At 43.8% G+C, this 24,021-nt stretch overlaps 1 protein-coding gene across 1 annotated transcript in view; it reads left to right on the top strand.

Annotated features, from left to right (window-relative positions):
• The window catches only part of COG4 (component of oligomeric golgi complex 4), a 146,154-nt gene that overhangs the window by 45,622 nt on the left and 76,511 nt on the right, over positions 1-24,021 (top strand). Inside the window, exons 6-7 of the mRNA XM_086945279.1 lie at positions 4,769-4,874; positions 22,433-22,590. Coding sequence (XP_086801405.1) covers positions 4,769-4,874; positions 22,433-22,590 — 264 coding nt within the window. The remainder of the gene's footprint in view (positions 1-4,768; positions 4,875-22,432; positions 22,591-24,021) is intronic.

Here is a 24,021-nt window from a genome sequence, read left to right as displayed (position 1 = left end):
ACTGTTAATTTTACCTGTCGGTAACTATAAACGCTGCCACGCACCACGCTTTTTCTTCACCAGTTTCCCTTGTCGCCTTTAGTCCCGTCCTCACCATCTCATTCTTTACCCCTTCCGTTGTATCTCTGACCTGCTTTTAGTGCCTCAGGAAAGTGAAACATGAGGTGGCATCTTGGTGCCCACTCCCTGGCACCCACTCTCTCCTTGTCATAGTGAAGCACGCGGAGAAGCTCAACATGAGGCGAAATCACAGCTGCCGCACTTAATTTAATGCATGTTTCCATAAATCACCTTATCTCCCCTCCCGCACGTCGCTGCTTTTTTCACATCTCCCCTCCCGCACGTCGCTGCTTTATATTCACGTACAGTTGGACACTTTATTTGAACTAAAGCTCCCCCTGGGTGTTAACTTCATTTTTTTGCGGACGCACTATTTTACCGCGAGCTGCCTTGTCACGTTCTAGCCCGCAGTCCATACCTCCTAAAACCAAATTTACAGAAAATAACAAGCAATTCAGTCATAGTAATAATTCAAAATGGGTGTTACTTCGCCTCTCCCCACCCGATGTGTTTTGTCTTTCCCTCGTCTTGCTTCACCTAATCCTGCTTGTTGTGTGTGGGGCAATATTTCGCCCCAGGCTTGCAGTGCACGAGCAGCTGCCACCCCTCCTCCACTGCTCTCCCTCTAGGCACGCATTTCTTTCCCACAGATTTAGAGATAACTCTCAGCTACCTCGCACCTCCCCCTCCCTAGCGAAAGCAACCTTTTCTTAATCTCTCCTTCCCGCCCCCTCCGCTCTTTCGTGAATTTTTTCCGTGTATTATTTTAATTCATTCCAGACGCTTCAATTGGCTTGCCCTGGATAGGTCTTCTGCACGGTACTCCAGTGAGCAATGATAGAGGTTAGTGCTTTATTGCTTAATTTACTTGTATATTTTAGCCCGTCAATGTGCCCTTCCACACAAACACAGCATTTTCCTGTTTGCCGAGAGGTCGCAGCTTTCTGCATCGCTTTTATCCTGCTCTAATTTGAATAATGACTTCCGCTACATTCTCAGGGAATTCTGGATTGACAAACACGGTTGGAGAAAGCTTGCCTTTGTTTCTCCCGTGTGAGTGCCTCGCACCATGATGCCAGTATGTTTATGATTTTGGCCCATCACTGGCCGTTTCGATTCCCCTTCTGCTTCATTATAAGCCCTCCACCCACCATCCGAGCACACACAGCCCCTGAAGCAGTGGGGTTTTATTTGATTAATTTTAGCCCTTTGATGCGCCCTTCCACATAAACGCAGCATTTCCTTATTTGCAGAGAGGTCCCCAAACATACTGCGTCTCTTTGGTATCCTGCTCTATTTTGAATAACAGCTTCCACTACGTGCTCAAGGAATTCTTTATTTACAAATAGGGTACATTTGTAGGGCAATTTGTTAGCTCTTCTCAGCATCGCCAGTAACTGGCATTGGCGTTTAAAAGATTGTGTTTTCTTCCGTGTGTGCTGGCTGGAGATAAACCATGCGAACTACAGCGTGAAATATGTTGAAAGGTACACAATTTCTTCAAAACATCAGCTGCATACCTAAACTTAATCTCCCACTCACTCTTGTGTGTGTAAAATGTCTTTCCCGTTTATTTAAACTTCCGGTCTGTGGGCCCTTGTCTGCGCTTAAGAGATTTTTGTGCTCCTTGTAATAAAACAGTCACGATATGTCCAAGCTCTAATTGAAAAGTAAGCCTGAAATATTATTTGCTTCTCGTAATTAGTTACTTAGAACTCATAATTTACCTGCTGGAATGCAAATGGCACTGATGGGAAAGGTCACACTAAAGATAGATAAAGCAGAACAAACCATATAACCCCTGACATCCATCTTACATTTTTCTGTTTTCTCATGTTTAAGGCTGCATAACTCAAGACTCTTTCAGTGTTGTTAGTGATGAGCCATAATAAAGCTGTGCAATTATTTAAAAAGTGCTTGCATTCGTCTTCAGCTCCTAATGAGTTACTAGGTGTTAGTTCAAACATCTAAGGAAGAAACTTGCAAAGTCACTTTTAGTGTAGCCATTAAAATTACCTATAATCAATCTTGTAATACACAAGTGGCAGGAAATTGGGCAAATGTGGATATCTATTATACACAGAAATCAAGAAACACAAATAGTTGTTCAAATTTTAAACAGTACACCTGTCTGGAAAGCTTTAAAAGCAGTCTGCTGAAACTGTCCGCATTCCTATAATGGATCACATGGTGCACAGTGGAACATTAAGAGGGCAGGCAATTAAATCGGACATCCGTGGTCTGGTATTTCCCAAAATGTTTTGCCTTCATACCCTCTGTTTTGGTGACACCACCACATCACTCAGGGGCACCACCACATCACTCAGGGGCACCACCACATCACTCAGGGGCACCACCACATCACTCAGGGGCACCACCACATCACTCAGGGGCACCACCACATCACTCAGGGACACTACCACATCACTCAGGGGCACCACCACATCCCTCGAACACCACCACATCACTCGGGGGCATCACCACATCACTCTGGGACACCACCACATCACTCAGGGGTATTACCACATCACTCAGGGACACCACCACATCACTCAGGAACACCACCACATCCCTCGGGGGCATCACCACATCACTCTGCGACACCACCACATCACTCAGGGGCACCACCACATCACTCAGGGGCACCACCACATCACTCAGGGGCACCACCACATCACTCTGGGACACCACCACATCACTCTGGGACACCACCACATCACTCTGGGACACCACCACATCACTCTGGGACACCACCACATCACTCTGGGACACCACCACATCACTCTGGGACACCACCACATCACTCTGGGACACCACCACATCACTCTGGGACATCACTCTGGGACACCACCACATCACTCTGGGATACCACCACATCACTCTGGGATACCACCACATCACTCTGGGACACCACCACATCACTCTGGGACACCACCACATCACTCTGGGACACCACCACATCACTCAGGAACACCACCACATACCTCGGGGGCATCACCACATACCTCGGGGGCATCACCACATCACTCTGGGACACCACCACATCACTCTGGGACACTACCACATCACTCTGGGACACTACCACATCACTCTGGGACACCACCACATCACTCTGGGACAGCACCACATCACACTGGGACAGCACCACATCACTCTGGGACACCACCACATCACTCTGGGACACCACCACATCCCTCAGCCCAACCACATCATCACTCAGCACCACAACATCATCACTCAGCACCACAACAGCACTGTCCTTGCTTGCTACCAACAAGCATTGCCATAGCCAATAGGACTCTCATTAGGAAAGTGTAAGCTATTGGCTTTGTGAATAACAATGCTATTAATTTATATATTTTCAAAGCCAACACACATTAAAAAAAATTGTCATTTACAATACCAATAGCTCACACTTTCCTAATGTGAGACCTATTGCATTGCAAATGCTTGTTTGTATTTCCAGTAGTTGGGGTGGATTTTCCTAAAGTGTCTCACCACCTGAGTTATGTACTTTGTTGAAACCCTTTCAGGGAAGCGCCCAAAGTAGTGCTTTCTGATTTGGACCCAGCCATATGCAAATCAATCTTGACCCTGCGCCCACTGGGAACCGTCCATACCGAACTGCCAGGCCAGGTCCTCCCTGGACTGGAAACAAGTATCCTAGGACCGGTTTGGGGCTTTCAGCCCTCAACAGCCAGGATAGCTTGACTCCAGTGGCATGGAGAGCACGGGATCCACTTCTGGGCATACCTGTCGCACTCAGGGTGACCAATGCAAAAAGAATAATTGATGGATCAATGTCCTACATTTACCCCAGTACAAAGATCTGTGCCTAAATCCATCGTTTTTGGTGAAGGTAGTTAAAGAATGATGATGGGTTCAACCTGGATCTGTGACTGGGGGTGAGTGTCTGAAACATTTCAGCACTCCTTATGTTTGCCCTAAGTTGGCAAGGTATGCCCAGATGTGGATCCCTTGCTCACTTTGCCATTGGATTCCTGCTAGCCTGGCTGATGAGGGGTGCTACCCTGAAACCTTACTTGGGATGCTTATTTCCGGTCCAGGGAAGACCTGGCTTGGCAGTTCAGGCTGGACTGTTCCCACGAGGAACAGGGTGAAGACTGATTTGCATATGGCTGGGTCTGAACTGGGGTGGCGAAGGGGGTTAAAGAACGATGATGGATTCAACCCAGATCTGTGACTGAGGGTGAGTGTCTGAAAAGTTTCAGTGCTCCATCCATTATCTCTTTGTGTGTGCTTTATAAGAGATATAGGCCATTTCAGACTTTTTTTTTATTTCGAGGAGGAGCCAGAGAAGCTAAAGTGGACTTCTTTGGCTCATCTTTCTTTCAGTCCCGCAGACTTGAAAAGATACATGCTTTTGAAGGGTAACTGTAGGCAGTTGTTTAGTAGTAGTGATGCAGTTTCTAATTTATGCATATACATTGCAAAAACGTACAAGACACATTGAGATAAAAATGTTGTATTCTTTGTGCATACCTGCTATGCACATCCTAAAAGATAACTTTGTCACATTAGCCACCCCTCTTTTGAATACATTGTAGCAAAAAATAAACTCCTGATTTAATTTTGATCGACATACTGTGGCTTAAGGATTCATCAAGCATATTTGGGCAGATTGACTGCCATTACTTCCCTACCAATCCACACTCACACATTCAGATTGGCGCTCTTTAATTTTCAGGTGGCCAGCAAAGCTGAGGAGAACCTAATGCTTGCGCTGGGGACTGACATGAACGACAGACGATCTGCAGTTATCTTTGTAGATGCCTTGACCCTCTTGTTTGAAGGTAAGCTGCCAGGTGGACTTAACAAATTCCTGTCTGCTATGCAATTTTTTCAAGCTTGGAGGAGTATTCCCTGCCTACTCTGAATGTTAAATGTCCCCTGAGATATTATGCTTATAAAAGTAGTCGCTTCCATGAGGCAAAAAAGATAAGGCAGTAAAGAGAAATGAGATCATAACCTTAAGGACAACCTCTGAAGGCACCAAGTGGTGCTTTGTTTGGGAGAACCAGTCCGACCTATGAAGACTAAATATCAAAATTCTTAGGACCAGAAAAAAACACTGATATGCCTTCACTTTTTTATATTCCACTTTTGCCTCCACTCACTTGAGTTCCTCAACACATCACACTGCTTCCCTTTATTACCCCAGTGCTGCTCTGCATGCCTGAATATAGTGGTAATCAAGATGTGCGTTAACATGCACAAAGATATCGTTTTTAAAATCTAAAGACAGCCTTTTCCATCACAGACACCTGGTTCTCATTTTCAAGACTCCTGTTGATTTGATTTGATTTTTCACTAAGTTGAGTTCTTAGGCCATTTTACCATTGTGGCCCAAAAATACTTTTTAAATATATTGTACATTTTGAATATATTGTAGCTCACTTGGGAGTAATGTTCCTGTGTAAATTACTCTGCCAGCAAATGTGCTTCATATGGCATATTACTCCTCATTAATCCTTAGCAACATTTACAGGTACATTATTTATATTATGTTATTTCTTTTGTTTGTAAGTTGCATTTAAGGTGTTTGGACATTGGCACATTCAACTTATTTCTTTTTATTGACTTTGTTAAACCAAATGGGATATTGATAGCAGCACAATACCCTTATCATTCACCCATTTTGCAATATTAATTTACATTTTAGAAGCTCTGGGATTAACATTCAGTGACAACTTGCTCTGTGGAAGCAAAAGAGAGTTTCTCAAGATAAATCCGCCTTTCTCCACAATCAACCACCTTAATGCCTCTTATTTTACTCACTTCAAAGAATGTACAATAAAACGTACATATACTGTTCTCAGATTACAGAGCAACATAGGGTTAACTTTGCAGCCTGCATCTAACTAGCAAAACTAGACCTGGCTTCAGAATGCATCAAGATTAAGAAAGTGAAAAAACATTTATAAGGAAATTATACGTTATCAATGTAAAGTATTTAGCTCAGCATATGATGAATGCAGTCACTGTTGAGAAGAAGCCATATTCAGTCATCCTCTTCCTCTAACAAAATCAGAGTTTCAAATCTTTGTCCATTTGTCAGCTATTGCTGCATTTTGGAAAATCATGCACAGAATTATTATTTCACTATTTATATAAAAGCGTTTCCCCTGCTTAGTAGGTGATCTAAGTCTTCCCCAAGGAGAAAATTAAAAGCCTGAGGATCTGGTTTGAACCCCAATTAACTTTTAAGACCCACGCGCAGAAGGTTGCAGTAGGTTGCTTCGGTCTGTTACGAGCAGCCCGGAAGGTTCTCCCCCTCCTTCCTTTTCAATCTAGAAAGCTACTAATCCAGGGCCTGATTCTGTCCAAACTGGATTATGGCAATGCCCTCTTCCTGGCTGCTCCTCTTGCCACTATCAATACTCTCCAGCGAGCCCAGAATGCTGCAGCCAGGTTGCTTATGGGGGCGCCTAGACGGGCATCAGCCAAACCATTATTAAAGGCCCTCCACTGGCTCCCAATCCAAGAGCGAATCACTTTTAAGTCACTCTGTATTGCCCATAAAACGCTGAAGGGTAAAGGCCCTCCGGCCTTGAGAGGACTGATTCGCCCCTATAAGTCGGCCAGGGCCCTCCGCTCAGACAGGGAAAATCTGGCCATCATACCAAGAGTGAGGAAGGCACGCACTGGAGGCCGCCGGTTCTCGCTGAATGCATCAAATAAGTGGAACGCCCTTCCTAGAGATCTCCGGATGGAACCCGTTCATCTTAAATTCAGAAAAGCTCTCAAAACCTTTCTCTTCCCTACCACTCCCTAAATCCGCCCCCTCTTGAGTTCACTGTGTTCAGGTCAGTTTCAGCGCTGGGACGCTCTAGGGCAGCCATGCGCTCTATAAATCTAAATCTAATCTAATATAATCTTTACTGAAACAATGAGTGGATATGTGAAACCACTCATAAATCAGATCTAAAATGCAAAGCATTTGTCATCTCCTTAACTTCAGCCGGGTGAGTCGTGAGATTCAGATTGCTATATTAGATAAATCCATAGAGACAGGTAATACTATGTATGCATTAATCTTTTCTCCCAAAACGAGTATTCGATTCTCTCCCTCATTTGGTTGTGTGTTTTCCAGTCTGCTTTGTAATTATGGCAACCCTGGACGGTTATTCACTGCCTTCTCTGGTTTTTACACGGGCTCTGAGATATTGTACTATTAAAAGATTTCAGATCATCTAATCAAATGCTCAATTCTAAAGATGCAAGGGCTCCTGTGTCTAACAAACCATACTCTTTTGGGTAGTTTTATGTGTCTGTTAATCATGGCAGAACATTACTAAATGAGTTTCAGGTAAAGCCAGGCCACATTCCACTATAGCTTTGTTAGGACATGTATTACTATTGCACAGTGTTAACCTGGACCTTTCTTTTTTAAACATTATGCATTCTTTATATATATTTATTTTTTTATTCACTTCACAAGACCACCAGTAACTTGCCTGCATGAAGGGCGGGTGCCTCCGTTGCATAAGAGTGGATCCACGATATCTGCATTTCAAACATCCAAAAAGGATAGGCATGGAGCACTCATGGGCTGAACATTCTGTAATTTTAATGCAGGTAGATGCGTTTCAGCTTTTGGCCTTTCTCAATACTGGTCAAATAACTTCTCATGCATCAGAATAGTGCTTTGAACATTTAGTACAAGGCCTGAACACACATTGTGACAATGTTGTTTGTTTTTTAGGTCTCGCCTCTCAATGCGCATGCGCATTGAGCGGAGCGAGACTATAAGGGCTTAAACAGAGGTTTAACTAGACTGGCGATTTGATGCTGTGCCCGTGCGCTTTTAGGTCAATGCGCAAGCGCAATGACCTAAAATGCGCGTGCACACCATCAAATCGCCAGCCATCTGTTAACCCAGCTTGGTGCCTTCAGCAGCTCTTGAGATCCGCTCCGCCCCCTGCTGCATCAGGCCGTGTCGCATTTCTCCTCCCCACAGCAATGCCAATTCTCTCGTTTTCGGCCTCCCCTACCCCCCCCCCCCCTTCCTCCTTCCCTCTTTCTTGTTTGTTTGCTTCCTGTCACAATACACCCCCTTAGGCTCCCTCCCAGACCTCTTACATGCCTCTCTCCCCTCCTGTGTTGCTCTCTCGGATTGAAGCACTAGGCAAATGTACACAATCTGAAAACCCCTTGCCCAGGTTTGTCACCATTCTGCCTCTCTGCCTGGTGGGCATCTGTGCCAGCATGTCGGCAGAAGGTACACATGGCCTTTTGCCTTTTTAAAAATGCCCATATCTTTAGGTTCAGAAATTTACGCAAATATTATTCTACCCCCACGTAGCTGTGTACTCTAAAAATTGCATAAGTGAGGCAGATCGGAACACCGGTACTACAATATTCTCATGAGGAGAAACCAATTTAGTAGCATCCGGGTATGAGGTGATTTATCCTAGATAACTGGTGGCTGCAAGCTAAGCGTAGTCAAAATAGTCGCGAGGACGTCATTATCCGGAAGCACACGCCTCACTGCTGCTTCCAAGGGCTCTCTGGACTTCCATGCAATGGCCCACCTGTGATGCGAACAGCTGCACAACAAACAGAATGAAGGTATGCACACCTGATACCACCCGACTACCCACCCCGACCCCAGCAGGCTTTGGACATGACATCTGGCAGGTATGTGTGAAGCTGCCCAGCACTCGCCTACACAAAGGGAGGTTTTCCGTTTGTACACATTGTGCGAAGTGGCGCCTCCCGCTGATGGGCCATTAACACTGATTCATGGCAGCTGCTGGGGGGGGCAAGAGTGGGGGTGAACGGAGACACCAACAGGACGTGTGGCACTAAAACACATTTTACATTCAAACTTGTTATCTCTTCCCAAATGTAGAAACTCCTCCACCTAAATCCACCACTCCGCCCCCTGCTGCAGCAAAGGCTTTAATTTCGACAGGCTGTGTCGCATTTCTCCTCCCCCTTCCCCACAGCAATGCCAATTCTCTCGTTTTCGGCCTCCCCCCACCCCCTTCCCACCCCCTTCCTCCTTCCTCTTCCCTCTTTCTTGTCACCTTTTTGTTTGCTTCCTGTCAAGATACACCCCCTTACGCTCCCTCCCAGACCTCTTACATGCCTCTCTCCCGTCCCGTGTTGCTCTCTCTCGTCCCATCCTGCGCTGCTCTTTCTCTCTCAAGCTTGTTTTCCATTATTTTCATTTGTCGCAAGACGCTTCCAGTGTGGCACACTGTGCTGTCAAGGCTCTTCCGGCGCACGTTTTCACAAGGGTGCAGTTTCTTTTTCTTTTCAGTGCGAGGCAGTTCCAAAAACAACCTTGCCTTCCGTTACAGCTGAGGGCTTGTTTTCATTCTTGCCTTTGGGTCGGATTTCTCTAACAAATTCACCAAATGTTTACACCTTGCCTCTGCTGTGGAATTGGTGTACATATGAAAATAGCAGCTACTGTATAGTGTGCCTGCTATGGCGCTAACGCCGTCAATATAACTGGGCTCATCTCTGTTTCCATCAAATCAGTCTCATGCGGAAAAGGCCGCCTCTGGCATTTGAGCCAAGAGCAAGCCCACTCAAATGTAATAAACCGAGGCTCCCAGGTAGTTATTTGTGTAGTGTTTCAGGGGAAGATTTGGTAACGTAAACCCTCCTAAATCTAATGTCAAAATTAAATTACAGTCTGTAATGCAAATCTCACAAGAAGTCAGGCCAAGGTGAGGCCTGAGAGAGAACTGGAAGCAGCAGAGTTTTGTGTGCCTCGCACGTCATCTGCGGCTTTGCATCCTTGTCACTGGCCAAGCCACTGTCCCGTTCAGTCTGGGGCAGCGGCTATTTCTACAAAATCCCAGGTGAAATACTCCTTTTCTAGGAAATATTCTGCCTTTGCCCGCTGCGCTCTTTCAGCTCTTTTATTCTCTAGGCAACAGGCATAAATAAAGGCTGAGTGGCAGAGGCTAGCGGTCATGGTGCCGGACATGAGCCCACACAGCTGTCCTTTAAAACAGGTCCCTGTTTCAACAGTGGAGCGCACACCCATAGCCTCCACCAGAAATACAACTAAATGTTGCTGCTGTTGCTTGTGATCTGTAACACACCAGTTTGAGTTCTGTCTGGGATTCACAGTAGGTCTTGGATATTTGATATTGATCATGATCAAGTGCCCTAACAAAAGTTAAAAATCTATCCACTCTGCATGAGTCAGGGAATGCTTACATGAACAAAAATATAATAAAACCAGCAATCTTTCAAAGCACATAGTCAGTTCTAACAACGCAGTTCTTCCTGCTCTTTCTAACATGTGAGCTCCAAATGGCCTCTGAGTATCTGACAATAAACTGAGTTCATTTTCCAGCGATATGCAGTGGGTATTCACTCCATGATGCTATAGCATGTATTGTGCCTGTGACTTTGTTTCATTAGACCTGTGATGTTAAATTGGGTCCTGCATGTGTATAATTTTAGTGTTTTAGAATGTATTTGGTATTGGGGTGCTTATTGGCTATGTAATATATTGTCTACTGTCCAGTGATAATGCAGTACTCACAGGGTATGTAATACTGTTGCATGTGTTAGGTGCGTTACACTGTCAGGACTGTCAAATTATGTTTGTTACTATCTTCGTAATGTTATAATGTGCATTGAGTCTGTGATTTTTTTAGTGTGCTTATCGTCTTTGGTTTTATATTTGATGTGGCTTAGTCATGTTGTACTGGTGTTTACATAGGCCATATTATAATGGGTGCTGGAGTGTAGTCTTTTAATGGGAGTTTAACTGGAACATTGGATGTCTCATGAGGTCCTTTCCTGTAATCGGTTGTACTTATATTAATGTGTGGATATAACTAATCAAATTGAATTTTTGATGAATATTTGTGTTGTGCTATAGAACATCGGGTAGAAAGCGACCACTTCCCACAAATACTAACCTTCAATATTGCACCAAGTATGGCGCTAACAACGACCGCCCTTCTGTATCAGGCATCAAAGTTCAACTTGAAAAAATTGAAATGGCACGGAGAGGGGTTGGGTAAAATTACGGACACAGTAAAATCACATATAGCCAATTTTGGAATTCAAAATGAAGAGGACCTCGTAATAAGCTGGGAGCAAATGACTCGAGTTCTGCAGCAAAAGTTCCCAGCAAGGGAAGGGAAGCACAGTAACTTTAAAATCAAGAAGGAGCCCTGGTTCAATATGGACTTAAGAGCCAAAAAAAGAAAGGTCGCTAAGGAGGTTCGGGCCGTCGCAAACCAAAAAATGTCGGGGCTAGTGGTAAACAAATCCAACCTGAGGGGAGCAAGGAACATATACAGGAAGGCTTTGAGAGCCGCAAAGTATTCATACAAAGAATCTGTTTGGAATAAACTGCTAATTGCGGGAAAACAACCTAATAGCAGGGTCTTCTGGGGCATCATAAACGAGCTTAACCAAGGGGCAAAAATCTCACAAGAAGCCGGGGTTGGAGCAGAAACCTGGATCAGACATGTGCAAACCCTATATAGCAATACAAATACAGGTCTCGTTAAAGATTCAGGGGCAGTTAAAGCCAACATGGAGGAACCAAAAGGAGTGACGAAGAAGGACAATTGGAAATCCAACCAGGAAAAACCCCTTAAGGGGTCAACAGACCCGGCTGACTTAATCACCAAAACTGAATTAAGAGGTATAATTTCAAGATTAAAGTCAGAGGGTGCAGCAGGACCAAACGGTCTACCGAATGCGATATTTAAGCATGACCCGGATCTGTGGGCAGAAATTCTAACGCCACTGTTCAATCGAATATACAATCTCGCAGAGATACCCGCCTCTTGGGAGGGAAGTATCATCCACCCAATTTTTAAGCATGGCGATCATCGCAACCCTGCAAATTTTAGACTGATATCCTTACTAGATGTAGAGGCCAAACTCTACGCCTCTTGCATTCTACGTGAATTACAAGTCTGGATATCAGAAACAAAGATCATGCCAAAATTTCAAACAGGCTTCAGGCAAGGAATGGGAACAACAACTAACCTAACCTGCCTGTCTATCCTAACGGACCAAGCAATAGCAAATGGCACTCGCTTGTATGCCTGTTTCATAGACATCAAGTCTGCCTTCGATCGGGTAAACAGAGTGCGCTTGTGGAGCAAACTAGAGAGTTGGGGGATGCCTTACCAACTCCTAAGAGCCATCAAAGCTCTTCATTACCATACTTGGGTAAGAGTAAAGTTGGGAAATGGTGGCAGTACCACCAGTAGCATCCAAACGCCCCAAGGCTTAAAGCAAGGCTGTGTACTAGCCCCTACCCTTTTTAACCTTTTTCTCTCTGACCTCACAAGTGCGATCGAATCAGCAGACAACCATCCTCCATTTTTGGCAAACAATCCAATATACTATTTACAATATGCAGACGATATTGTATTATTGAGCAAGACACCTATTGGCTTACAAAGAGCTATTAATAAATTAACTCTGTACCTAGAACGGGAAGGCCTAGCACTTAACAAAGAGAAAACTAAAGTGGTCCGCCTAGTTGACCGGCAAAACCTAAAGTACAAATGGATGGCCCAAGGGGCACCAGTGAAAGAACAAGAACACTATAAGTACTTGGGCATTACAATAACTAAAGGAGCAAATTATAAGGACCACAAAATAGCACTCAAAGCAAAAGTACAATCTTTAATCTTCGCGTATCGCTCTCTAAAGGAAAAAATGGACTGCCCCAATTATAATCATTTATTAAAAACAATGGCTGCACAGATTATGCCCACTTTATCCTATGGCTTAGTCACGTGGTGCGGTAAGGAGGTGGACCTTTTGAATGAACTACAAATTAAAATTTATAAAGCGGTCTTCAATCTTCCCAAATCTGCTTCAGCCGCACAAGTCAGGCTCGAATTTGGACTGCAAAATCAGAAGTTCCGGAGCATGAGCGGCTTCGTGAACTTCTGCCACAAACTTAGATCTGCAGATCCAGACTCCTTGGACTGGCTAAGCTGGGAGGAAATTAAAAAACGAGGGGAAACTGAATCCATGAACAATTGGGGAAAGTATTTGACATTCTGCGTGGAAAAGTTAGAGCTAGCAGTCGCTTGGAAATCAGGGACAGATAAAGTAAGTCTAAAAAAATCAGCCAATACAGCAGCAAAATGGAAATCTTTTTTTGAGGACAAAGAGTTATTGGCAAAACGGCGGCATGCCTGGACCATCCTGAACAGCTTCACAACCCCAAAAACACACACATATCTAACATCCCACTTCAGTGGTCATCTAAAAAAGTCTTTTACAGCCTATCGGATGGGGATGCATGTCACAAAGGATTTACTACCGTCCTGGAAATCATCACACCAGACGAATCAATGTCGCCTTTGTGGGTACAACACCGAAACACTTGTCCACCTTTTCTGCTTATGTCCGGCCCTGATAAGTCAGAGACGACTCTTATTGAAACCCATCTTTAATGCTCTCAACATTCGATCCTGCAGACACGCAGTCACAAGCTGGCTCGGTGGTTCCAACATAATCCTAGTATGCCGTGGAGTCAAATTCTTGGCAGAAGCAAGAAAACTTTTAGACCTAATAGAATATGAGGACCATCCAGTTCGTGGGCAAACAGGGCAAACAGGGCGTGCTTAACCCTAGGACCTCACAAGCCCCGCCCCCAAACAAAACAATAGCCGAGAGACAACAATTTTAGTAATTTTTTTAATACATTTTGTATCGTTATTTTATTATGCAAATTTTGTAATAATTTTAACTAATTATGCAAATAAAAAACCTTTGTATTTGGTATTGGGGTGCTTATTGGCTATGTAATATATTGTCTACTGTCCAGTGATAATGCAGTACTCACAGGGTATGTAATACTGTTGCATGTGTTAGGTGCGTTACACTGTCAGGACTGTCAAATTATGTTTGTTACTATCTTCGTAATGTTATAATGTGCATTGAGTCTGTGATTTTTTTAGTGTGCTTATCGTCTTTGGTTTTATATTTGATGTGGCTTAGTCATGTTGTACTGGTGTTTACATAGGCCATATTATAATGGGTGCTGGAGTGTAGTCTTTTAATGGGAGTTTAACTGGAACATTGGATGTCTCATGAGGTCCTTTCCTGTAATCGGTTGTACTTATATTAATGTGTGGATATAACTAATCAAATTGAATTTTTGATGAATATTTGTGTTGTGCTTTGAACGTTGCAGTTGTTTTTGTATAGCCTAATGTTGAAGAATTAAAAAAGCTCTGGTGCTTTTAAATACATATACATATATAACTACATCCCACTATGGGTGTCTCATGTGCTGACGTTTTCCATGGTCTCTGTTTTTAGGTCTCGCCTGTCAATGCGCTTGCGAATTTAGCGTGCGAGAATATAGGGGCTTATCCAGAGCTTAACTATCGGGCGATTCCATGCAGTGCCCGTGAAAAGCAAGCTCAATGGGCAAGCGCATTGACATAAAAAGCACATGCACATCAAAGCCAGCCATCTGTTCCCCAGCTTGGTGCCTCCAGCAGCTCTTCAAAGGTATCCGCTCCGACCCTTGTTATTCTCTAGGCAACCGGCATCTCTAGTTCCAACACAATGTCCGCGTGCTTGGTAACCCAGGACCCCTTGGCCACCTTGCTCAGTTTTATTAATACGATTCATAAACTGATTACCTGGAACAAACAATGCTAAAAACAGTGACTCCAGCACTCACACCTTCCCGTGTGCTAGTTTTAAAACAAAGGAAATCTAATTACGAGCTTAGAGAATGAAAGCTGTCATGATCTAATTTAGATAGGAATACGAATGGAATATTGGATACAATCTTGCTCTCCGCCACTGCTTCTCAGATTTTCATGCCTCCCCTTTCTGCTGGCAGTCGCTGGCTCCTTTACACCTAATCTCAGACGCCCATGCAAGTTTCACTTTCACGGCCGCCAGGCCGTGTCTCATTTCTCCCCCCCCCCCCCCCCCCCCCTCCCCACAGCAATGGTCTTTTCCTCTCTGTTGGTATATATGGCCATGTTGCATTTCCCTTCAATGCAGCTCTCCGCCACTGCTTCTCAGATTTTCATGCCTCCCCTTTCTGCTGGCAGTCGCTGGCTCCTTCACACCCAATCTCCGACGCCCATGCAAGTTTTTGCTCTGCGTTCTCCTTGCATGACAGAGTGCGACAAGACAAGCTGCTCCACACCCCAGCACATTAATTAATCTCCTGAGGCTCTGGAGGTCACCAGTCATTACTTCCCTCGCTCCGGATAAATAAGTGACTTTGTTTTCAGGTAATGGTGTATGAGAGGTTACATTGTACAGACTCCTTAAGTGCTATCTAAGGACATTAAAAACTTGGTAGTGAGTGAAAGGCAGGAATAGAGGGGTAATCGGGGTCCCGATTCAATGTCACATTTCCAATACAGTCTGTGCTGTGTACTAACAGGATCCGCCAAGCTTAAAGCCTTGATTTGGCACTGCCTGTATATTTAGTGGTGCAAAGTAGGCTTCGGTGCCTTGCATGCTATATTTTGCAGTAAGATTCGGGTGCTTCCTGCTTTTGGGAGAAGATAAAGCTACAAGAAATAGAATGTACTGAAGTAACCGGGCAGGACGACCTAGCTGCATCGGCCATGGGGCAACAAGATCTCTGGCTTCGGACATTGTTGCCCATCCCCCATGTTCACAAGTGGACTGCACTACGGCTGGTGAGTGCTACAGAGTTCACTAAACATCACAGACAAGCCACGGTAGCCAATTCAGTCTATAATTTGGTCGTGCACATTGGATCCGATTTTACTTGCGCATTCGGGTGGCTTTTGTTTTGCCATGATAAAGGTTTAAAAAAAATACTGAAGTGAGCGGTAAGTGCAAAGGAGGAAGTGTGAGCTGCTCCCACCTGACAAAGAGCCAAGAATATCCTGCAGCCGACTGGACAGTACATTCTACTCGCGAGGGAAGCATGCACAGCCGCTGCTTCTACTCTATTGACTTGAAGCTGCTTTTCCGGAGTGTGCCTTCAGTGCACCATCTTGATATCCATCACACATACTAAGGAGTGTACATGACACCCAGATCGCGTGCACATCAAAGCCAGCCATCTGTTCCCCAGCTTGGTGCCTCCAGCAGCTCTTCAAAGGTATTCGCTCCGCCCCTTGCTGCATCAAAGGCTTTCATTTCGCGGCCACGTTTTTAACTTTCATTTTGCAGCCTTTTTTTCTGCCCCTGTTGTGCCGCCTGACTTGTTATTCTCTAGGCAACCGGCATCTCTAGTTCCAACACAATGTCCGCATGCTTGGTAACCCAGGACCCCTTGGCCACCATGCTCCAGTTTTATTAATACGATTCATAAACTGATTACCTGGAACAAACAATGCTAAAAACAGTGACTCCAGCACTCACACCTTCCCTTGTGCTAGTTTTAAAACAAAGGAAATCTAATTACGAGCTTAGAGAATGAAAGCTATTGCTATTATAAATTACAAGAACTTTTATTTCAGTATTAATTATTTAACAAAATTAAAAGCCATTTGTATTTGTTATATGAATACATCTAAGTCACGTACATACAAAACATGTTGCATTACAAATGCTATAGGTGTCACATTTGAAAAAGTTTAAAGTATTGGCATTGTAAATGACAAAGCTATTAATTTGGTTATTTTCAAGACCAACACATTAAAAAAAAATTGTCATTTACAAAACCAATAGCTCCAACTTTTCTAATGCGAGACCTATTGCATTTCCAATGCTTGTTTGTCCATGAGACGACTTGGCTATCACAAAGACAATAACCAATGTCGGCCGAGCTGAAACCTTAACACAGAAGCTCGGATGATCTTATTATACAAACACACACGTTTCTGAGGTCAGAGGAGCATTCTGCTGTCATGGCGATGTTGACGCTGTGTTGGAGTCTCAGCCCAGCTGATTACTATTTACCCTCTGCGAGGAAGGATGTACAACTTGTGACCAAGACGGGGACCTACATACCTTGCCTTAGGTAATGGGGAGTTAGATCTTCCAGTAGGCGATTCTTGGCAGAACACACACCCTAGACAACTAGGTTTGGGAGCACATAGTAGGAGTACACTATACCCAGTGCTTACATACCAGTATATATACACTGTTTTAGCACGATGGTGGCATTGTGTATCCTTTGCACTGTTCTTCTATTGCTAATCACTTTTATCTACTTCTGTCTCTTAATCATTGCAGCGCATATATTTTCTCCAAGAATCGCAATGGTTCGATAAATTGTAACTCCGCTTTGTGTATTTCTTGTGTACCTTTCTGAGTGAGCACAAGTGACTGAGCGAAAAGGTTCTAGATCAGTCCATGGGGAGTCAGGGTTGTCCTGTTCTGAGGTTGCCCAAACCATTTGTTCCCTTACTAGGGTTAGGCGTACTTATGGTGGCACTGTGAACTAGCAGGTCTATAGGCTGACATATCTTGAAGGGGGTGCATGGAATCAGTCTGGCACTATCCCAACGTTTGTTACCCATCAAACGTACAGTTCCTACTGAGAAAATGTAAACCATACGGTTCACTCTATCCCTTCACAACATACGATATATGTGGTGAAGGGATGGAGTGAACCCAGGTGGCATAAAGAGCAGCCTGGTTTACATAAAAAAAGTCTTAATCCTTACCTGTGCCTCTCTTCTAGATGCATTTCATTAACCGACTTGCATACAGCTGACTGAGCAACAACAATTACAAATTGCTGAGTGGCGAGACATCCTTGGCAAAAAAATGACTTAAATCCCATATTAGAAACTTGCTGTAAATGATTCAGTAAGCTGTGCTCGATGCGGTCAACATATTTCCCTAATCAATTCCTCAGTCAAATTTCTAGTCCGTTGCCTTTAATAGAATCAAGTTCTGGGTCAATGTAAGAAGCTGTCTCTTTATGTGATATATACAAAAGTCTGATATACTGTGTAAAGACTCCTGGTGGTTCCCTTAGGGGTGGGCAGGGACCTGCTATGCAATCCCAAAGTGCTCTGTTAGGGGGCAGTGTGGTCGGGCAGCCTTAGGCTTAACCCAGAGAAATGTATGACATCTGCAAATATACACAATGATCAATAAACGACACACACGACTCAAGAAGGAGATCCACACCAATTTATAAACATAACAAGTATCTTTATATATGTTTAGGCATCAGAGAAAAATCGTTCCGTTTAGTACGTTTTTAGATATAAATTATTTTCAGTTAAAAAAGTGGACACTACAATTTCTGAGTTCTGTACTGTTTTCCTATGGAAAGAAGAACAAGTTTTGCTAACAGGTATAGTACAGCGACTTACAGGACCAAACTTCAGGAGTTAAGGTGAGTGGTAGGCAAAGTCCAAGGCAGCGCCAACAGTACAACATCAGAGGCACAGGGGCGGCTGGGTGCAGGGTGCATAACAGTGTCTGGAGCCCAACGGTTTTCTATGGAGTTCAGTTGCTGCAAAAAGAGGCTGCAGGCTCTGGCTGGAAGGCCAGTCAGGCTAAACTAACAGGGGGTCTCAGGCCTTGCAATGCTCCGAGATGTAGAGACACCGTTGGTCCTCTTCTCCACAGCCCAGGGGAGATGGATCCAGAGATGGCTTTTAGCGACGGGTTTTCTTACCAGCAGCAGTCCCGGAAGAGGAGGCCTGCGTGCAGAGGGTTTAGGCGACTTCGGAGGGTCCGTGAGGGGCGAAACCACAATGGACTCGAGGGCTGGGGGACCTTATTGACACCATTGGCCCACTTCAACACGGGCCGGGTGTGACAGGTGCACGGATAGCTTCAGGTGTCGGGTTTTGGCAGTTCCAGATGCCTCCGAGGCTGTTCTTGGGAGTTTCTGCAGGATGCAGGGGAACCGGACTGCTGTTCACAGGAGGTCTGGGACCTTTATTAAAGGCAGGCAGTCCTCCCAAGTTTCTGAAGGCAACAGCAGCAGGATGAGTCAACTTTGGTGCAGTTTTTGATCAGGGATGCAGACAGCCCGGCTGAGATGGTACCAGGTCAGCTTCTTCATCTCTCCTCTCTGCTTTTGCAGCTCTTCGGTGTCCTCTCTTCTCAGGACACCAGGATCTGGTTCTCGGGTGTCAGGGACTCCCCTAAATACTGAATTTAGGGGTGCTAGGGACGTGTAGGGTAGTAGCTAATGGCAACTGACCCTTGAGGCCACTATGCCTCCTATATGACCGCCTCCTGTAGGAAGTGGGCATAATCCTGTTCCAAAATTCCTAAGCATGCTATCACAAAAATGGTGTCTTCGGAAAAGTAGTGTTCTACTCAGTTCAGTCCACCTATAGGGTAATACTAGCCTGGAGGTGGCACAACTTCCTGACTAGCTAATTTTCACACCTGTCCAGCTGCCAAGGGTGGTCCTGGAGAAAGGGTGAGGGGAGCCAGATCCACATACCAAAGGCAGCAGCTCTTTGAAGCTTGCTGGCCTAAGAAGGCTAATCAGCAGTTCATTCTATGGGAGAAGGTCTTACACCCTCTTCCCAGACAGGCTTTTGTTCTGGGCCTCGTGAGAGCAAAGTCACTCATCCTAGGAGATGAGAACAGTGTCTTGGTGGCAGGCTGGCAGAAACCAGTCAGGGAGCACACCAGACGCTGGTAGGTTTTCAGGAGACACCGCTAAGGTGCCGTCTGGGTGTATGTATTGATAAATCCATCACTGGAATTAGTGGGGGTTTAGCAATACGAGAAGTTTGATACTCACTATCCCTATTTTCAGTAAATCCATCATGTAGCTGGGAAACTCAATTTCACCAGTGTCTAGCTCATGTTTTAAAATGGCTTCCCTGTCCACTTGCACTGGCAGTAATAGGACTGACCAGCGTGCACACATATCTGCTTATGCAGGTATGTCCTCAAAAGTATTATTTGGCACCCTGCCTTAGTGCTGTCAGGCCTGCTGTAGGGGTGACGTATAAATATGGCATGCAGTGTTAGGGGCCATGTCACACAGGGATTTGTGACATGTCATGTTTTCTCTTTTGTCTGCACCAAGACACGCAACCTGCAATGGCAGCCTTGCATGTGGTTGGCGAGTGGTCCCGTAGTGTGGCACAATTTGTGCTGCTGCCCTTGGGGACCCTCTTTATGACCTCAGGCCGTATGTACCAGGGGTGCCATTTACTATTGGCTTACAGAGGGTTCTAAAGGTTTTGCCAATTGTGGAAACAATTGTACAGTTTTGGGAAAGAGCCCTGGTTAGCAGAAACCCAGTGCACTTCCAGTCAAACTCACATCAGTTGCCTGGCAAAAAGTGGGGGTGACCCTGTCAAAAAGAACTGCTTGCCTACAGCCAATGAGAATGCCATTTTGAACATATAATACAGACTTTAAGAAAACCTAGGTGCACTGGAGCAGTGTCTTAATCGTCATTTAATCATTTGTAAATATGCTATTGAAAGACCTTGCCCATTGTACCTGGCCTTCCTGGAACGTTCAAATGCATCAGATCGGGTCAACAGATTGAAACTATGGCCCTATTTTACTGTATATGAAAATGGACCCTTCTTTGATACATTTTGTGTCCATTCTGATTGGAAGTTTGCAATGGACCGGTTTGGATCGTCGTGGAATGCACCAATTATTTTATCTTTGAGCACGGGGTACGGGCAGAGCTGTATTGTGACTACTATATTGTTCATCTTATATAAGTTATCACAATTGGACAAGACTTTTTTAATTTGATTCCATCACTAGGTGATAAATCGATACCTCCATTCCTCAACATTTATGAAACCTAGTGTCTCAGCATCGTCATTTATGGTGCTGGGATAAAGGGATATACCAAGGTCACAGCACTACAAATTGAGGAAAATATTTTTTGTCAATGTCCACTTTCCAGACCCCCCATTAGCTCACATTTTATGTGCCACAAGGAACTGGGTTTAACGTATCTAGAGGATTAGTTAAGATGCCTACTTTATTGCTTTGATTTTCCGTTTGGTCCAATGAACATGGAGTTTTTTTTATCGAAACGTTTGCATTGTACTTATTGACTTGACATCCCGTTTATTAGAAGTACTGCGAGATGTCTCATTTCTATGTGGGATTCGCTCATGAAGCAAAGTGTTTTAACTGATTATTAATGAATTTTAATGTATCATCACTTGCACTTTTATGATTATCAGTTTTATAATTGAATAAAGTTTTTTGACTTTGACATTAGAACTGTAATTTCACCCACAGCCTTGCCCCAGATAAACTGAAACTACTCTGTTCCTTTACCTTGCAGCTCTAATCTATGCTTTGGGCAAACCGAGAAATTTTCTTTTTACCTGTGCCAAACCCAGAGAAATGTGATGGGCAATGTGCCTCAAGCAAACTCTGTATGATATAACTGGCCAAGAATTTAGTAAATAGCCAAACCTTTTGTATCGCAAGCACAGTCTGTGGCTAGGTATGGTCCTTCATGTCTGTAGGCACATGCTTCACACAAGCAATTAGTCTGTGTAAGATACAGCCCTGGTTTGTCCTTGACACTAGTTGCACTCTTGGCAGGTCTGATGCTTGTTAATAGAAGGATATCCCTTCCTTAATGATAGCTAAATTGACATTGTTAGATGCAGGCAGTCTGTGAATCCTAAGCAAAGTAGGGGCCTTTCTGAGCTAGTGTTACAAATTCTGCGTGGAAACAATTTCAGTTAAGATGCATTCTTTTCCTGGCATTTAAAGCAATTAATTTCTATTTGTAGGGAGAAGCATACTTCTGAAAAATGTATTTGGTTCATGTCACTGCAACAAGCAAACATGATCTTACTGGTCTTTGAGCAGAGACTGCGCAAGGGCTATTAAAATGAATCACTCTTTCTGCATGTATCTGTCCATGATGGTAGGAACAGACATATATATGTCATTCTAAAATACAAGTTTTGTAAGTTTCTTTTTCCTGCTTGTGATTACAAAAGTGAGAGAGGGGATATCGCTTGCCATTTATTGACTATGTCCTAGAATAAATTCTCCATATTGTATCATCAATGTATCAATGATTCCTCATTTAATTGCAGCAGTTAAATGAAGAATCATTGATACATTGATGCAACAATGTGGAGAATTTATTCTAGGACATATTGCATAAACAGCAGGAGCTATCCTCTCTCTGACAATTGTTCTCCATGCTGGTGGACTTTTGGGTGTAACAACCGGATAGGCTCGCCTGTATCACCACAAGTTCTCCATGTTGGTGGACTTTTGGGTGTAACAACCAGATAGGCTCACCTGTATCACCACAAAACGGTCTTGTCTAGCCTTACGTGAGAGACTCCTACAGCTGCACCCCCCATTACCTTATTAATTACAAATGTGGTCTACTAACTGTGCTGTGTATTTCATTTCGAAAAGTTGTGTGTTTGTATACAACAATCGCTTTGAGATTTTGCAAGATCGGGAAAATAACTCTTTTCATCTTTTGGTTTTACAGGAATTGCACGCATCATAGAGACACACCAGCCAATAGTCGAGACCTACTATGGCCCAGGAAGACTCTACATGCTTATTAGGCACTTGCAAACTGAGTGTGATCAGCAGGTGGACAAAGTTGTGGACAAATTCATCTCACAGAGGGACTATCACCGGAAGGTGAGGGGGCACACCAGATTCACATAATGGAACGGCCTGCTTACAGACAGAGATCCCCAAAAATAGAAAGGCATTGTATGCCTTACAGGGAAGTGTGTACAATTAATGAATACCTGGTGTTGGAAGGGAATGGAAGGGGAGACCATGATTTGTGAATAAGAAATGTAAAGACAGTAGGAAATCAAACATAAAGCGAACAAAGGGAGATTTGGTAAGCCATTGAGAGGATGATATGGCAATAGATTGAAGAGAACATAAGATGTAGAGAAAAAGGTGAGAAGAAAGAGGAGCAGGGAAGGATTGAGAAGAGCCAGATTGCATTTGAGCACGAAGTTCAGTGAAGTGTAGGAAAATGTAATAAAGGTGAACAAAGCATGAAAAACGTAAAAGAACAACATGTAGAAAAAATTCAAGTGTATGGGTGTTTAAATGGAATGCAAGTTAGAATATATGAAAAATTAATTGGAGGTTAGTGTGATATGTTTTGAGGAAACCGTAGGAGAGAGGATGGAGTGCATTGAAGCAGAAGGAATCTACAAAAAGAATGAGGTGGACAAGAAAATAGAAGGAAGTGAGGTTGTACTGAATGGAGAAAACAGTAAGAGAGATCAAGGGATTTGTGGGGGTGGGCTGCAGAAGAAAAGATTAGGTATAGAGAAGGAATGCAACATACGATAATTGGATTGTACATGTACTACAATTTGTAGTAAAGGAGATGATGAGGTGTAAATGTATCAGCAGGGTAGTGATCTGTAGAGAGGAAAAGAGGTGAGTGAGGAAAAAGATTGGAAGAAGAATGTTGCACATTGCCCCATTCCATATTTTTTGCATGAAATACCAGAAACCTGTCCCAGGTCTGTGTCCATCCTTTTTCACAGTTCTCAAACTAGACTGTTTGCGGTGTAGCACTTTCTTCCCAGCACACATATGTAGGGCAGTGGGTACCAGAGATATCCAGAGGACCTTCACAGAACAAAGACTTCATCATTTCTTTTCATGGTGGATGTACCGACCACTGTCATAGTTGTACAAAGCATTGTTGTGGTTGCTCCCAAATTGTGTCACTCATTACATAACCTCTTCACACATTCTGCTCGCTGAACTGCTCTGAAATACATTTGTTTTGACATGCAGAACTTTATAAATGCAATACAAAATTAGAAAATGACTAGATACGTATAATTCAAAGCCACAGTTACATGTAAAGTGTTCACGATTCTGCTAGAAATCGTTGACTGTAGCTGTTCAGTCTTAAAGTCTTGGTGAAAAAAATTGTCTTTACATACAACCAGGGCCTCCTCCTATCAGACACATATTTCAATATAGACGTGACCTAATGGGGAAACCCACTTTTTTCTTGTTTCCTTATTTATAGGAATTTCATTTATTCCTATAAGTCACTGTGTCAAATTCATAAACGAACCACACATC

The sequence above is a fragment of the Lissotriton vulgaris genome, chromosome 12 (genome assembly GCF_964263255.1).
Source record: "Lissotriton vulgaris chromosome 12, aLisVul1.2, whole genome shotgun sequence".
Classification (NCBI taxonomy): domain Eukaryota; kingdom Metazoa; phylum Chordata; class Amphibia; order Caudata; family Salamandridae; genus Lissotriton; species Lissotriton vulgaris.
The sequence above is the reverse complement of the archived record's forward strand: the minus strand, read 5'-3'. Positions and strand labels throughout refer to the sequence as shown.